Below are 17,351 nucleotides of genomic sequence, written 5' to 3'. Positions count from 1 at the left end.
GTGATGCAACAGAATAGCATCGTTCAATGGCAATCGAAAAATCAGAACGCGATAATAACAGTGCCACTTGCACTTGATATACTGACGAGATCGCAGCAGCATTAGGTGATTTTTCTTTGATGGATGGATAGCAGTTTACAACTACTTTTTAACATAAAGTTACAGAAAATTGAAAATTATTTCAATATTTATTACTCAGCTTTGTTGCCTTTAAATATATTTAAGTAGCAAAATCAGCCTAATTGGATAGGCGATGCAGAAGCTGTAATCAAATTTGTTGGATATAGGCAAAAATGTCAGAATCGTGTGGCTGGTCACAAGCGTTTTTAGTGAATCGTTTTGTAATGTGAGCTTGAAAAAAAATGATACTTTGAAACTATATTTTGACATCAATGTATCGATGAGTAACGGAAACAGATATCAATACTTTTCATTCTACAGTAATTAGAGGCTTTAAAACGGACAAAATAGGAACAATATCTTAAACTGCGTGGAAACCTTACGCTGGCTAATAGAGTTTTGCAAAAGCCTTAACCATAATCACCATAATACATGGACAAAACACTGACTAGTACTCAAGGTTACATTTTTCTGACAATGCTCTTCCAATGTTCCGGTGCTCTTAGGGTGCTACGAAGACAATTTTGATACCTTTGTTACTGCTGAGCTCCAGAATTGAAAAACTGGTTTTCAAATTGCGGAATTTAAAATTTTTTTATGACGTTCATTAAAGAACGAGTGAACAAATTTAAACACCTTGCATCACTGGCTACTGTACAATTTATTAGTGCGAGAGGACTCGTGTGCTCGCCTTCCCTGACCAAGAGTCTTGTCGCCGTACGATCTTGTGCTGTTGCCTAGCAACTCGAGTTACTTCCCAAGCTTACCCGAGTTACTCGGGTAAGGCGCAAGAGGTTGCTCGAGAAGAGCAACATGGTCCGCACAATCCCTGGGTGGCTGTGATACAGCAACAGCCGCCTGCCAGTGCAGTGGCGTATCTCTTATCCGCTGCGCCACGGCGCTGGTAGTGGTATATGAGGACTCGCCACCATCTACGAATGTTAAGATAGAGGATGACCAATTCTCCACATATCGGCATTAACCCACTAAAGATATCACGTCATACCCTTAAGGCCGCACTAAGTGCTCCTCCAATTGAGGAATGGACACCTGCTTTCGCACGTCTATACCCTGGTTAAGTACGTTAAACCGCTCCCAATTTTTTTTACTATACGTCACTAATTTGATCTAAATGGGCTCGCTGCCTCGTTCTTGTTGAAATAGCAGATTTAGAGTTGAGCCCGAGATACTTAATACTCGGGAGTCTAGTCGCTGCCAAGATCTCCAGCATTGGCTTCATATTTTAAACATTTCACTTTAGTGCCAATGTTTATTTGCTGATTCTTCTTTAGTTACAAGTGGGGCTGAATTTTAAAATTTCATGGAATCGAGAGGAAATTAAAAAGTCCATGGCATGAGCAAGTTAAGCTTTGCCACAATAATGTGTAGCCTGCAGTGAAGCACGCTTTCAAAGAGGAACAAAAAAAATATTTCAGTAAAACTTCTTTTTGGGCTAGTTGGTACATTTTTTAACCAAGGGAACGGAGCAGCGCAAAAACATGCAATCACACAAGAAGGACAGTACACGACAGGAGCGCTGTGTCGTGTACTGTCCTTCTTGTGTGATTGCATGTTTTTGCGCTGCTCCGTTCCCTTGGTTAAAAAAAAATATATATACCAGGTGTTTCAGGGAAGGCTTTAGTTAATTTTCGAAAACAAGATTTTTGAGGTAAAAATATAGCTTTTGTGGCATGGTATTAGTAGTGTTCGTGGACACTAAAAACAGGCGGATCGTCTTAAGTAGTCAACTGGTTAACTGATTTCTTATGATTAATTTTAGCTATCGCAGGCAGTTGGTTGCAATTAAAGATTTGTAGTCGATCGCTAGTAATAGCCACATCAATTTTCAGAATTTAGAATACGCGATTATTCTCGCCGCTGAGGCCCATCAGATTTTGGCTGCATCGTACCAAAATACATGCACTTTCGAAAAGCATGCAGGCAAAGCAACCTCTCCAGTACACGTAACTAGCCGAAAAAGCCAAATGTTGTCGAGCGACAGCGTCATGGGTAATCGGCTTTCGAAATTCTAAAAACTGATGTAGCTATATTACTAAGGATCGGCTACAAATCTGTAATTGTACATAGGCGCCTAACTGTAATAGTTACAAAAGTGAATTATTAAAGTATAGGTAACAAGCTTACTACTTGAGACGATTCACCATTTTTCTTATGCCCGCCAACACTTGTAATACTATGCCATAAAAGCCATATTTTTACCTGAAAAGTCGTATTTTAGAAAATTACCTAAAGTTTGCTCTCAAACAGCTGGTATAGATATAACGGCACAATTTCAGTTCATGAGAAAGACTGGTTGCTAAATATAGTCGAAGTACCTCGTGATAAAGAATATTCTAACCAGGCAACGAATTTTAAAACAAATGGTCAAGAAACAATGGCGAGTTTTTGTTTGTTTTGTTTCAACGAAGAGGGAATTATTTTTAGGAGCCCTCCTTTGCAATAATGTCATCTAAAGACACAGCTGCTGTGGGGCGATTAGGTTATCTAGGTTGATACAAAACTTCCTGAAGGAGAGTCAAAAATTGAAACATTTACGTTTTCTGCGTAATCGAAGAATTTAGCAACAGCAAAGGCATTGTCATCCGTCGTTTGTTCTTACCATTTCCACTCATTCCCCGCGGCGCGTAGTTTAGGATTCGCGCGGTTCCTATCTCGGGTGCAACCCATGCAACGCCGCACCATATATAACTGTCCGTGACGTCTCTTTACTGAATGTGCGACACTGGCGCTCCTAACAGCGTTGGTCTTCTTTCGGCTGTCCGACTGTAGCGCACTCATAGCGGCGGCTTCGCACATCTGATTTGTGGCGACCGTGCTTCGGCACAGCTTGCATGATGTAACGCCTAACCATCCACTTCCAGAGAACGTAGCACTAACAGCTATTGCTGTAACATAACGAGTTGGTGTAATAAATTAACGAATGACACGATGCATTTAAGAGCAACAAAATTGAAGCAAATGAGCCTAGCCTATCCTGCCTACTCGGAAGTGGCAACAAGCGCTAAGATTAACACTTCAGACTCGGGCTCACGACCAGAACGTAAAGTTGAAGACTCACCGCAGACATGTGTGGGGCATCCTTCGCTGTTGGTCTTAATCCTGGTTATGGAGCCTGGCGGACAGTGGACAGGCTCGGGCGACTTACATGAAGATACCAAGTTGGCATCTGACAGAACAAAAAAGGAATGATGGGCTTGTCACAGCGCCTGCGCGCGAAGTTTTGTAAATACATCTGCACACGAGACGAAGTTCAAATCGGAAGACAAAGCGACCTTAATGATTGTATACTTTTGCAAATGAGAACTGGGTGAAATATGGCATGCGAATATCGTGACATATGTCATGCGAATAAACTGCAGTGACGAGGAGCTTTACCACAGAGATAGGCCTCGCAGCAGGTATCGTTCTGCTTGGGAAGTTGGTGCAGCTTTTCGTCATCCCTGCAGACGGGCGGAGGTGGACAGATGATGCTCGTGCAGCGAATCTTGAGGTTTTCTCCGCAACCGCACGTCTCGCAGGGGCTCACTTTCCACGTGTCGCCAACCTTCGGGGAATGAGGAAGAAAGCGATAGGAATTGTGGATTCTAGCTTAATGTCCTAGCTTAGAAAGAAAAAAATTAGGCCTTGCAAATGAAAATTTCGGTGCAGCAGGTGCTCTCAGAAGTACTCTTAAATATGTTAGTAAATACAACACCTATGAGAACGACTCAGTAAACATGACATTCCGATCGAATGCAGTGAATAAACAACCGGAAGGAAGCATTTTCAGCACATTTTTTGGGTGGAATAACCCGAAATTGGCTCTTGGCTCATAGGGACATTTTTTTCTGTAACATCAAGAATTAGGTGAACGCTTGAAGACGAACATGCCGACTTACCAAATGCCCCTGGTCGTCGCAGGCCTCTGAAAGCAATGAAATAAAAAGCCATAAATAAGCAGGCACACAAGAATAAATTGACGCTGCGGAATAACAGTGCAATTAATATTTCGTCTAGAGTCTATGGCTTCAGATTTTACGGATAATTAGTAAGGTTTCTTGCATGATAGAACAGGGGGACCACATTCGTATATAATGGCAGCGCGCAATACAATCGCACCCAAACAGATTCCGTCATGCATAGATTGTCATGCTTGCAAAGAAAGCCTACTTCTTCTGTTGCCTGTGTTAGGGAAATCTTCCGACGAAGAGTTATATCGTGATTTCGTACCTATGCAAATTATTCCGCCTTTCTGTACGTCCCAGCGCTTAATACCCAAACGTGCGGCGTGACAAGAACATCATCACTAAGCACCAAGAATAATCTTTGTTTCTTCGATCATTCAAAGGATCTTCGGCACCAGTTTTGGTGTTGACGAGATCTTTAGTTCACTGAATTTTATGCCACATATAAATCAACGTTTCACTTCAGCATAAAAAATGTCAATGCTGCTATAATTTATTCTTTCACCGAATACTTTGATCGTGCATTGGATAGGGCTGTTCATGCTGTCAACCATATCGTTAGGAAAGCGGCTTCCTTTCAATCCTTTTTTCAACCGATTGATGTAGTCATGTCGTTGTGGTTCTGGATGTTCATGAATTGTGCGGTCCACGCTACCACTTTCCGCTGGATTTTTCGTTAACTTACGGCTCTAATGCTGCGATATTTAAAATTACGTTAATGCAGTCTTGTCTGATCTAGGCACGTGGTGCACGAAGTGAACTCCGAAAGTGACGCGTAGCGTACTCGGGACGAGCACTTCTCTTCATTCCTTGCTTACCGCAGTGCTTGGTCTCGACGCATTCGCCGTCCTTGAGGACGTAGCCTCGCTTGCAGAAGCACGAGTAAGTCGGCATCACGGGACACGCGCTCTCCGGGTCCTTGTAGTTGGCGCAAGTTTTCGGGCAGCCAGTGTCGCAACGCAGTTCCATGTTCTTTGGACAGCTGAAATCTGAATTTGGGGCATAATACATAATGAGTTAATGAATAAAAAGAGACGAATATAGGAAATGAACGAAACATACACAGGGGCGAAGGAAGAGTGCTTTCGCGTGAGCGGAACATTTCTTGCCGAAACATTATATTGTATCGGACTGCCAATTGCGCTTTTGTTTAGTGCTCCATAATCACTTGCAATATCTAAAGCCACACTGCAGACACGACAAAGCAAAAGGTGAAAATATTATCACACTTTCAACAACGGGTTTGTCATGATCGGGCGTGTGTTCAATATTCTTGAACCGGGAGGGCTATTTACTTGGTGGGCTGCTAAGCACAGGCAGATCGGTGCAACATCTCGGCGAATAAGAATTTCCGCTTCGGGACAAGTTGACAAATGCGAAATTACAGAAATAACTAGCTGAAACGGCAGCTCGTACATCCTGCGGAAATGAGTCAGTTGTATCTGTGGGTCCTAATGGTGTCAGAACAGTTGAAACATCTTGGTTTCCTTGTAGAAGTTGACAAAAGCACTTGCACTGATCGTCCAGATTGGCGTCAGTGTAGAGGTCCGCGAAGGTTTTATTATTGCACAACCTTTTATTTCAACGTTCGAGGAGCCCGGCTTTCATTGTCTTTTTCTCCCTTTCCCACATAGCCATAGTGAAGGGCCTATCGCAACCGTACCTCGAATGAGCTTCCGACAATCATCATTGTCATCGGTTCTAAAGAAGTGCTTCGGCGTGGCAACGAAAGGCGCGATAGGGAATAAATATACAGCCGCGGGACACACTTCTCTCTCATGCATTGGGTTACTATGCCGAAGCACATTTTTAGAATGAATTGCCCATCTAACTCGTCTTCGGCAGTCGGCCAGTAGGCGACCGGAGAAACGAGCTGCCAATGGAGGGACTTCTAGAACGGCACGCTTACCGCATCCGGAGTCCTGCAGCCAGCGGTGCACGGACACCCCGGAGGTGGCGCAGCAGTGCTCGGCGTACTGCAGCTTGGAGCGGCACACCGAAGCGCTCAGGTTACGCGAGTAGCTGGCGTCGCTCAGGCAGGCGTGTTGGTATGGACCGGGCTCCACGTACAGCTCGCACGCGTTCTCCTGGAAGCGGCACAGCTCGGGCGGGACCTGCCGCTGGCTCGACGAGCGCAGCACTTGGCAGATCTCCGGGGTGCCGTCCACCAGCCAGCTGTAGGCGAAGTCGCGCACATCGGTCGACTGGCGCCCGCTGCGGTGCTGCAGGTCGTTGCTGGCGTCAAGGTCGCAGTCGCCTGATGGAGAGCGAAACGAAGCGACTAGTTTTGAACAAGGCATAACTATGAGCCTGCACAGCGCTTACCCACGCAAGACGTATGGAGAGGCGGCCAACCTTTACTTGTATGAAGAAAAAACAACGCACGGAGATGGCCTAATAGAGAACGTAGTACAGCGAAATCTCGTTAATTCAAACTCCTTTATTTCGAACTTCCGGTCTTTTCGAACAAATTGTTTTGGCCCCGTCAACGTCAGGTGTATTAATAGAAGCCCGATCAGGTTCTTCTTAAGAACAGCTCTAAATTATTCGAAAAATATTTTGGTCCCTTTCGAGTTTGATTTATCGAGATTCGACTGATGTATGTACTTCCGTTCTACAATGAATTGAGGAGTTCTGCGAAAGCAGTTGCCTTTTACGAGAAGGTACATGTTTTGTTTTTCAATAAGAGAATTACGGAAGGATGCACAAATGTATGGCTTCAAGCAAACTTTTGGAGTTCCGATATGCACTACAAAAAGCTCTAATCTGTCCTTACTGTTCCACTGCATCTAACTACAAGACTCGAAACTCTTGTACACTGATTGCGATTTGGAATCGCCAATATGAAGCACTTTTACAGAAGGATGAACGTTCCATTGGACTGCGTCTCTTACAGTGTGCCTTGGGGGCTCCCGTATTGAGCGGCGAGCAGTTAAAACATACTCTTGACGTTTTTAGATGACACTGGTCTTATGGGGCTGTGGCAGAGACACTTTCATTCAGTTGCGTGACTCATGCATAGCAATCGCCTACCGACCAGTGTAAGGCTAATCCCGCCAGTACATAAAACACTGACGCACTTTATTGCTTGTTGGGTTGAAGCGATTATCGACTTACTTTAGGAAGTTTCACCGTTCAAAATCTTATTGTTAAACGAATATAGGAGGCCATAGTGATTCAGTTCTTAACCTCTAGCAACAATTCCAACAACAGCAACAACAATCGCTTTTACCGGAGCGCAGACCCATCGTGGACAACTCACCGCAGAGCCCCGTCATCTTCCTGGAGTAGGTGAAGGAAGGCACTTCGATGCTGAATCCGTAGTTGAGTTCGAAGAAACGCACCACCAAGTTTATTGCGGGGACGTAGACGACAGTGGTGCGGCCCGGTACCCAAGAAATGTTGAACCCTTGCCGGTTCCACGGGAAGTCTCGGTGCTGAAGTTCCTTGCCGTCGAACTGGACCTGAAACCACATACGAAGCTTGGCTTCATTTTTCTGCTGCCTTGATTTCGACTGCTAGATCTGTTTGACAAGTGCGCTTCAACATCAGCTTCGCTACGGAAGATGTACTGACCGCGCCGATTGCCGTCTTCGTGGCGCTGACAGCTTGCCACTCTACTGCATGCTTCGCGCTGCCGTGAATAAATGCGGGCGTGTCCTCATACCCAGAAAGCCTATTGTTGTTGTTGTTATTATTATTATTATTATTATTATTATTATTATTATTATTATTATTATAAAACTGAAGGTTCGCCAATGCACCATTTAAAAACAGCTTCTGTGCACGTACCCTCTGTCCCTTGGAGATCCTGACATGACTGTCGCCGTAGCTGATGATCACGCCCTGGGTACAGGTGGTGCGCGGCTCTTCGGGGCACTCGACGTTGACGCCCACCACTTGGAAGTCGAGCGCCTTCTCTCCCGAGATGTGCTGAGCCAGCACGTAGCTGCAGTTGCCCTGGAACTCGAACGAGCGGCCGTCGAAGCTGATGTAGTTGGGGTCTCCGTGGCCTCGACACACGCCTGAGTGGACACGGGAGCAATAAGAAAGACAGCTGTGTACAGCGGGTTCTTCGAATGCATTGAAGCTGCTATGCGCTCATAGTCGCTATCAGTTCACGCGCTTTCAGCCAAAGCGCACTACGTGACATGCTTTTGTGAGGCAGAACAAAGAAGGAATAAGATTTATATAATTTTGCCAAAAAAAATGTAGTGCAATTCATATTAGATTAAGTTCTTAGTACCGTAAAGCTCTGACGTGGTATCAGCACATGTTTATCGTCTGATTAAGTACGAAAAATTTTCGGAGTTGAAGAAAAACACGCTCCGCCAAATAAGCAGCCCTACTAACCAAACTAACCAGGGGGACTAGCAGTTGGCAAGGCGAGGCTGAATTGATGAACAATGTGAAGCTGGAACGGTGTTCAATGTATGTAGGGGAATCCTCGAACGTCGAGCAGATGATAGATCAATCACGTCGATGCTCACTAGCTTCAACATCATAATTCCATTTCATATCTCAGTTAAGAGAGCAATTACTTCCTTTCTTGAAACCTGCTACACCTTAGGGAATTTCGCTTAATACTTTACAATTTCTCTCCTCGGAAAGGATCAGGTAGAAGGGATACATCCAGCAGTCCCCAAAAGCTATACCAGGAAGGACCGAACTACAGACCACGGCAGAGTGTAACCCCAACCCGGAATGGGGAGCACAGAGATGGCGGGACTCACAGTCGTGACACATGCGCGGCGGGACGCAGGCGTCTCCCCGGCGCACCATTCCTAGCGGACAGAAGCATCCAGAGATGCACTCCTCGGGGCACTCGTCGGGCGCCTTGCTGCGGTGCACGTTGTCGCACGTCCGCTCGCACTCGCTCGATGGTCCGCACTCGCGCCACTGCATGCCGGCTGGACACTCGGGGGCTGCAGACCGAGGCCAAGTCAGCCAGCGCGAACGTCAGATGCCGAACACAGAACCGCATTGGTAATCAGGGAACAGAGATAAGCTCTTGTTTTTGCCTACGTAATTTCATCGACTCTATAGAGGGCATGCCATTTATAGTCTCGGTTGCACTACTGTTAAATTGCGGCGAATCTCATTCGAGACCAGTGGCCGTGTTATTATAAGCTGTCCATTTTCTGTTATCGATTTTCACGAACATTCGGTATTCTGTCAGTGGTCACCCAGACATACCCGCGGCTTTCAAGCGTCAGTAGCAAGCGACCCGCCGTTGAGTGGTCGGCGACCGGACCTTACCGTTCGCTGAAACTGGATGTAATATGCAGCCAACGGGGAGGTGCATCGCAGCGCTCTATCAACTACTGGCTGCCATTGGCTGTGATGTGCAGCCAATGGTGAGATCCGGACTAAAAACCACCTAATAACCGGTTCGCTTACCACAGACGCTTGAAAGCCGAGGGTATATCTGAGTGGCCACTGACTGAGGACGGATTGGACGCGAAATGGACAACGGAAAATGGACAGCTTATAGAATACGGCCTCATAACTCATATAAAAGACGCGTTTGATGCGCAGTTACGAGCGAATCGAAATTTAAAAGGAAGTCCACATGACCAAGCAGGAAAAAAAAAAACGCGGAATATTTTTTCCTTCTTTCCTACCTTCGGACTCGTTTTCAAGCTGAATAATGGTCAGAAAAGAAAAAATATTATTGTATTATCTAAAAGCTCTGCACCTCCAATTAAGAGAATTATTTCAACAGTCATTTTCTCGCTGGTGCGAGAAACACGCAATGAATTCAAATTTGCAGGCGCTGCAACAATTTGTCGGCTTGTATGGTGGCAATAAGATTCTATGTTAGGCTTTCTTTTTTTTCTCGTGTTACACATGCCAGGGCTATTGCAATAGAGATGTCCCTGAGTTTGACCAGCGCCTTACCGCATCCCAACGACAGCCTCCACTCGGATGCGATCTGGCTTCGCACGGAAGTCTTGCATTTGGACACGAATCCTTCGATGGCGCTGCACATGCACTTTTTGTCGTCACCGCCGGCCGAAGCCAAACAGTCGCACACCACGTCTGCGCAGCTGTTGATGGACGACTCCAGCAGGGCCTTGTTTTCGAGGCAGTGCGACAGCGGAGGAGACCTGTGGTGAAATCAAGAAGGCATGCAGGTCACGTGACTCAGTTAAATTAGATTAACACATCACCGCAGCATATTGAGGTCTCTGACAGACGCAAGGAAAAGAATACGGAAAAAAATTTTATCACAGGAGCTCTCACGAGCCGCCGTGCTCTGTGAAGGCGAGAAAGGACAAATAAATTCATGAAAAAGGCAAGTAGCTAACTACTACATATCTAACTGATGCATATTACTCGCCGTGACGCGCCCGCCGTGAGCTTATGAATCCAAGTGCGGAGCTCTGGAGTAAGTTTAGCGATGCCTCCTTTTCCTGGAGTCGTAAATAAAGTTTCCGTACATTGGCTGTGGTCGTCACTTCGTGCCGTGGAATTAGCTTATGCAGTTGTTACAAGTGGAAAAATAGCTCTCCTTTGAAGGCACCTCTGAAACACGCTTTGAATACGTCAGTGCTGTTAAACCAAGCAGGCACTGATGTTTTAAGCTCTTTCAGTCCGGCGCAGCATCGCCGAAGTCGAAGTGACCGGGCGAGCGGGCTGATAAATAAGCTCATACAGATTATGTTAATGCGGATACTGCCGCGCCACTTATCCACGGCGTCACAAATAGTTGCCACAGGAAGTACCTGTGATTACGGGCCTTACATGGCTGCGAAACAAGGACATAATGTGTGGAACGCCCTCACACTCCTTATAATCAAAGCTTTTGTGCTAATGCCCGTTCCAATCAAATGTTGACTACAGGCTTTTGTGTGACGTCAGCAGTTTGATTCTAGCATACTAGTGTGTCTTCATAGGCGCTGCACTCTCTCAGTACCGTCAATACCTGCTCGCAAGCAAGCAGTTAGGAAGACGTGGAAATTACATTTTATTTTTTTTTTGTCAGTGAGTCCGTCAATATTGTGAACTGTTGAAAATAAAGCTGAACAGAACTGAACTAACGTCACTTGCTAAAGTATCCACTTCACGAGGTTTCCCAAAATGATGATGGATGAGTCAATATGCTTTCGCGCGAACGACAACAAATGTTCTTCGAATGAATTACAGCTGCCATTGCAATCTCCCTTGACATAAACCATGCATCGCTTTCAGCGCTAAAATAAACATGCTTTAGCGATAAGACCACGTCGACAAGCACGCGAACAGTCGTTGGCTAGAAAGACCAAAGCCCGAGAACGGCGCTTAGAAGCGAGGGTTTGCAAACGGCAGAGCTCAAAGCGGATGCGTCAGAAATCGCCCAAGAGACCGTAAAACGTCCCTCTGCCTTGGCGACAAAGGTGAGGTGGCAGTAAAAAGCCAGTTTCCTCACAGGGCTGTGCGTCTACATTTCCGACTGTTATACGGCCATGCTTGACAAGTCGTTCGAAGGCTACTGCGAACCTTTGAAGCGGATAGCCGTCCATATGCAGCTATGCAGACGGCTCCTAGGTAACGATGTGTGAAGCCATCGCGTCACTCGCTTGCATGACGTGATGGTGAGTGTCGTGAACAGCCCGCTTGGAGGAAACACCGAAAACCTTCGTGAAGCGCGTCTATTACCACCCTCCGCACGGTGCCTGAAGGCCATGGAGAAATCAGGCAGCTTTTTTTTTTTCTCGCGGAAATTCTATCCAACTACACCTTTCAGGTTACTGTGCGCCCACAAAACTGAAGCTGCTGACCTGGTATCGCAAAAACTGCTTAGCCTACGCACTGAGTGTAATGTCAGCATGGATCTGCGGGCCTCGTGAAACAGAGCTTGCGTCGCATATAGTAAATATAATTTCTCTCGTATCGTTAAAAGCTTTTTTTTTTCTAGTGCGTTGGGTACCATTATCGGGCGTGCAAGAATATTATATGAAAATGGAAGGTTCGTCTAAATAATCGCGTTCAAAAGTGACGATGGAGCCCCTGTTACCGCGCACTGCAGGATGTTGCGCAGTTGTTGCTACCACACACAAACGGCAATTTTTTCGTGTTCCTTTTTTCAACAAGTGTAAACGTGCGTTTACACAATACCTATTGTCCACCAATGCGTAGCACATACAGCCAGGGACTCCGCAACAGAGGGGGGGAGGGAGCGGTTGTTTCCCCCCCAGCATTTCTCCAGAGGGGGCAGCGCCCCTCCCCCCCCCCCCCCCCCTCAGGTCTCTAACATCTTGCACTCAGATCAGATTTCTGACAAACGCTTCAATTTTAGGACGTTATAAATGTAAAGCGCAATAAGGCTGAGCTCGTTTGCTTCATACCCAGCCTTAAAACGTTTAATATCAGTAACCTAAAGTGATCATGCCCCAGCAGAAATTGTTAATCTACTGAGCTCTGTTCATGAGCATGATTATTAGCATTGAAACAGTATAAACAAACTTTTTTGATGCAGTCGATCACTCCTCAAGTGTACATCCTTATATACATAAAGTTGCCTTTTTAAAGTTATATATGCGTTACAAATATACTTTTGAACAGCGAAGTATGAAAATATAAAGAAAAACTAAATCAAATTAATTAAGCATTTGAATAAAACATGGAATAAATAAATAAACAACTAAAAAACCCAGGCCAGCCCCCCCCCCCCCCCCCCCGCTCGAAAAAGCCTCCGGAGTCCCTGCATACAGCAGTACACAGCATGCAATGTAGCAGTAACGCATGGTAGGCGGCAGCATGTCTCTATGGCCAGTCTCTACTGTCATCACCCCAGCCGGTTGTGCATTATGCAACGTACGTGCTCTAGCAAATGACACATCGGCACCTACACTCTAAACAGAAAGGAGTAAAAAAGGAGTGAGCTGTCCTCTGGCGCATTCTCTTTCATAAAAGAGAGCGCGCTAGAGGACAACTTACTCCTGTATTTCTCTAATGTAATAATAACAATAATTGGTTTTTTGGGAGGAAAGGAAATGGCGCAGTATCTGTCTCATATATCGTTGGACACCTGGACCACGCCGGAATTGAAGGGATAAAGGAGGGAGCGAAAGAAGAAACGAAGAAAGAGGTGCCGTAGTGGAGGGCTCCGGAATAATTTGGACCACCTGGGGATCTTTAACGTGCACTGACATCGCACAGCACACGGGTGCCTCAGCGTTTTTCCTCCATAAAAACGCAGCCGCCGCGGTCGGGTCCGAACCCGGGAACCCCGGATCAGTAGTCGAGCGCCCTAACCACTGAGCCACCGCGGCGGGGCAAAACTATAATGTAGGTGCATTTGCGTTTAGAGCGTAGGTGCTGCAAGCATGTGCGTCGCACGGGCAGGGCCGTGAGAAGCGGCGTCACTCACGCGATCCTCTGGCACCAGCGCTCGGCCCTCTCGCGGGTCTGCTTGGGGCAGGTCGACAGCGCGCAGTCGGAGCTCGCCCCGCCCGAGGAGGCCCAGCTGTTGGCGAAGACACGGGCGTCGCTCACGAGGCGGTCTTCGGGAGTGCGGAACTCATTCTTGGCGTCCCAGTCGTACAGGCCGCACAGGCCGCTCGTCTTGGACGACAGACAATCGGACACCTGCCGGCCGTGCGAGAAAGGTTGGGGCCGAAATTAGTCTGTCACAACGATCCGTTTGGCTTCGTGCTCAAAAAATACGAGAGAGAGATTCATGCACAGCCTAATTATATGTAAGGTGCGCATGTGCAAGAGTGCTTTGTTATTCGATCACTCCAACGCCCTTATAGAAATGGTATATAGACTGTGTATGGACTTCTTATAGACTTTATTGCCTTCATATAGATATTTCCTTCGGTCTATTCATAGTCAACAGACTGTCCATACAAGAAAGTCTACCGAAAGTGTGTGGCCATAAATCTATAGATTGCCTATAGACTGTCTCCAGGATTTGTATTGACTACTCTATAAGATTTCTCTATAGAGGGTCTATAGACTTTGTAGACGAAAGTCCATGGACAGTCTATATGCCTAAAGAAATTTTTTAAGGGCTGTTCTTCCACTTCGCGATACCTGCGCCCGCAAATCATCCAAGAGTTTTAGACTTGTGCGCTGATGAGAACAGGTCGAGAAAGGAGTATAAGGTTTTAGAGGTGCCTCCAGAATAAATTGTGTTCTTCCTCTGTTCCCGCATTCTAGAGAGCAGAAAAAGTAGCTGCTAAACGCAATCATCGTTAGCTCATTCATCTTTAAGCGCAATTCGGCGCGACTGACTTCAACCTCATTCTCTACTGTTACGCAAATGCAAGGCGAACGTCTTTAGTACCTATGCATGACTATGCCCACAAACTGTACACCGCTTGAGGCCTCGAGCAGATTACGCGATTCAACAAGAGATAACTTTCCGTCGTCAAGTGGTGACGTTGTCGCGTCAACACGAACGGCGACTCACCGAGATCTTGATGGTTCGGCGCTCGTCGAAGGCGACCTCGAAGTTGTGCCGCATTGAGGTAAACACGAGCCGCTGGCCGTTTCGGGACAGGTGCACGTCACCCAGCCGCCGGCTGACGGCGCCCAGGTTTCGTACCGCCACGGGAACCCCGTTAACGCTCACGTCGGACAGCGTCGGACCGAGCTTGACGAAGGTCGAGTTGCACTTGACCGACACCCACGTCTCGCACACGCCGATGTCGCCGTGCCTCGAGCAGCGCCGGTGGGCTGGCACGAGAAGGGCGGCAATGGCACTTCGTTGTAACGGCACCTCGGGCAGTGTATTAAGGCGATAGCCTTTAATGGCTCATGCTCGCGTCCGTCCGTTACATTTAGGTCACGTGACCTTAAGATCACGTGACATCACAAGGTCACGTGATATCACGGCGCAGCGCCGTGATATCACGCGCGGATTCAAGCGCGGCAAATTTAAATCAGTGCAATTAATCGCAAACGGCTCTCGCCTTCCCGCAGTTAAACGATATCTAAGTGCCTCCAATGAATTTTTAGATTCCAAAACATTGTTTGTCGGATAAGTGCGTGAGACGCCATCCCACGCGGAGCAGCTGCCGACAGGCTAATCTCGCCTGTACATTCACACCACCACCACAACCCCTGCACGCCAACTCATATTCCTAAAGGCAATCCAAGTCACCAAATTGAAGTTTGCTAGCCTTTATGAAGGGCTTATCTGTAGTGTTTGGCACGAATGCTTACTGTGTAGAATACGAGCTAAAAATCACTAACTTCATTTTAGTGAATATTTCCGTCACTTTATGAAGGCTAATTTCAAAGTTTTTGCTCTAGAATTTTTAACGCGACAGCGTTAAAGCTCCCGTTCTGCAGCAAATCCGGCGTCGCCGTCGTCGGCGTTGTGAGCGAAAAATCCCAGGAGAAGCAACCAAGGCGGGCCACTTAGGTCACGCGACCTTGTGACGTCATCACAACCTTCCCATCGGATTATGAGCAAACTGACCACCGTGGCAGGTGGCAGTTAAATTAATTATTGGTAGCGAGAGGTTGCTCGGGAATAGCAACCCGGATCGCACAAGCCCCATAGCTGGCAGCCGCTGCCATCGCAGGGCAGTGGCGCATCGTTTAACCGCTGCACCACTGCGCCAGGAGCGGTATGAGGACTCCCAAATGACTTATTAATGAAAAGTCGAGAATGTCCAATTCTGCATATATGGGCATTAACCCATTAACACTATCGCGACATAGCCGTCAAATTTTTTTTTCTGCTGCATAAAGAATTTTCATGGTACAAAAACTGCAAACTTTCGTTACTTTCTTTTAGAAAGTCCAAAAGTTTCTGAAAAATTGTTTCGCCGGCGACCATGTCAGCGCGTGCTTTTCGCCTTGAGCGCCTAATATTGGCACAACGTAGATAAATATTCTTGCATCGTGAAATGTCAGAGGTTTGTGGGATAATTCAATGCCTTATCGCTCGGACGTATGCCGAGCAGAGGTGGGCAACCTCATGAGGTCGACCTCAAGCGCAAAATGACCAACCTCACGTCGTGAGGTGAGGTGGAGGTGAAGCCGGTGACGGCTCGAAATTTTGTGCGTGAGGTCAGCAAATCGGACCTCAACCTCACGCGTGAGTTTGAGGTTGAGTGTGGTCGACATTCAGTGAGGTCGAAATTTTGAGGTCGAGACTTTTTGCAGTTGTCACGTCTTACTCCGACGAGTGCCGCTTCCGAAGCGGAGTTGCAGCGCATCACCGCAGTGTTCACGCAATGACGCTTGGTGTTCGGCTTCCCCTGTTTGGACAACCGGATGCCACAGTTCCCTCTTAGCTTCCGGTGCTGCGCCGTATGTCCGTTCAGTCCGAGACCACAGGAAGACGCACCTGTGGTTTTCCCGGAAGGAGTGTTACTGTCACAGCACGGCACTCTCCCTCCCCCTTGCCCCGCTGGCGTAGCACCCGGCTGCCTGCAGGTCGGCTCAAATTCCCGGGAGTGTGCAAAGCAAGAAACTCACGTTGACCCGCGGTAGCTTTGTTTGATGCCGCAAACAAATAATTTTGGTTTGGCTTATATGGGTTTAACGTCCCAAAGCGACTCAGGCTATAAGAGACGCCGTAGTGAAGGGCTCCGGAAATTTCGACCACCTGGGGTTCTTTAACGTGCACTGACGTCGCACAGTACACGGGCCTCTAGAATTTCGCCTTCATCGAAATTCGACCATCGCGCAAACAAATAAGTAAAGTCCAACAAGCGCGCTGTAAATTTGTCGCAGCGCGGATGGCTCCAAGCAAGACTGCTTCGTGTTCATGCTCGTTGCCGGCGCTGACGTCATGGCTCGTGCCTTGCAGTCGAATAAAGGGGATCCTGCTGCACATTGCACGGTGACTTAACAGAAACTGTAGTAGTCGGCACAGGCGAGAGAATGTGATTCAGGTGGTTCCTAACAAGGACACCTGATGATTTGATTAAAAAAGCACGAAACCAGAAAAACCTGCATAATACCGTCGAAGCTTTTGATCGGTGATGTTGCATTTGGGTTGCAAGCCCCAAGGGTAGCGTTGGCCTGGCGGCCTGGGGCAAAGCTGGAAACATTCGAAGGTCCCGGCAAAGGATGAGTCGACTGGCAACAGAACAACTTGTTTATTCTGGCATCGCAAAAGAGCAGCCGGTCAGGGCGACCACGTTACTCGAAGGAAGGAATCGAAGTCTCTCGTTGGCGTCCGGGGCAGCTCGCTTTATACCCACGGAGTCGAGGGCAAGAGGGAACGGCTTGGGAAGAGTCATCCGATACGGCGACGCTTGAACATGTTCAGGCGTGACGGGCGCGTCCGCCAGGCCGGCGCCGGTCAGACCTCCT

General features: G+C 47.3%; 1 protein-coding gene across 1 annotated transcript in view; it reads right to left on the bottom strand.

Annotated features, from left to right (window-relative positions):
• LOC144125529 (hemocytin-like) overlaps positions 1–17,351 on the bottom strand; it is a 95,968-nt gene that overhangs the window by 8,292 nt on the left and 70,325 nt on the right. The window contains exons 55-65 of the mRNA XM_077659012.1: positions 14,488–14,753; positions 13,441–13,658; positions 9,987–10,195; positions 8,819–9,010; positions 7,878–8,110; positions 7,348–7,549; positions 5,995–6,342; positions 4,904–5,074; positions 4,020–4,045; positions 3,517–3,685; positions 3,200–3,307 (exon numbers count right to left, since the gene is read on the bottom strand). Coding sequence (XP_077515138.1) covers positions 3,200–3,307; positions 3,517–3,685; positions 4,020–4,045; positions 4,904–5,074; positions 5,995–6,342; positions 7,348–7,549; positions 7,878–8,110; positions 8,819–9,010; positions 9,987–10,195; positions 13,441–13,658; positions 14,488–14,753 — 2,142 coding nt within the window. The remainder of the gene's footprint in view (positions 1–3,199; positions 3,308–3,516; positions 3,686–4,019; positions 4,046–4,903; positions 5,075–5,994; positions 6,343–7,347; positions 7,550–7,877; positions 8,111–8,818; positions 9,011–9,986; positions 10,196–13,440; positions 13,659–14,487; positions 14,754–17,351) is intronic.

This window comes from Amblyomma americanum, chromosome 3, assembly GCF_052857255.1.
Source record: "Amblyomma americanum isolate KBUSLIRL-KWMA chromosome 3, ASM5285725v1, whole genome shotgun sequence".
Classification (NCBI taxonomy): Eukaryota; Metazoa; Arthropoda; class Arachnida; order Ixodida; family Ixodidae; genus Amblyomma; species Amblyomma americanum.
This window is presented reverse-complemented; position numbering and strand designations above follow the sequence as displayed.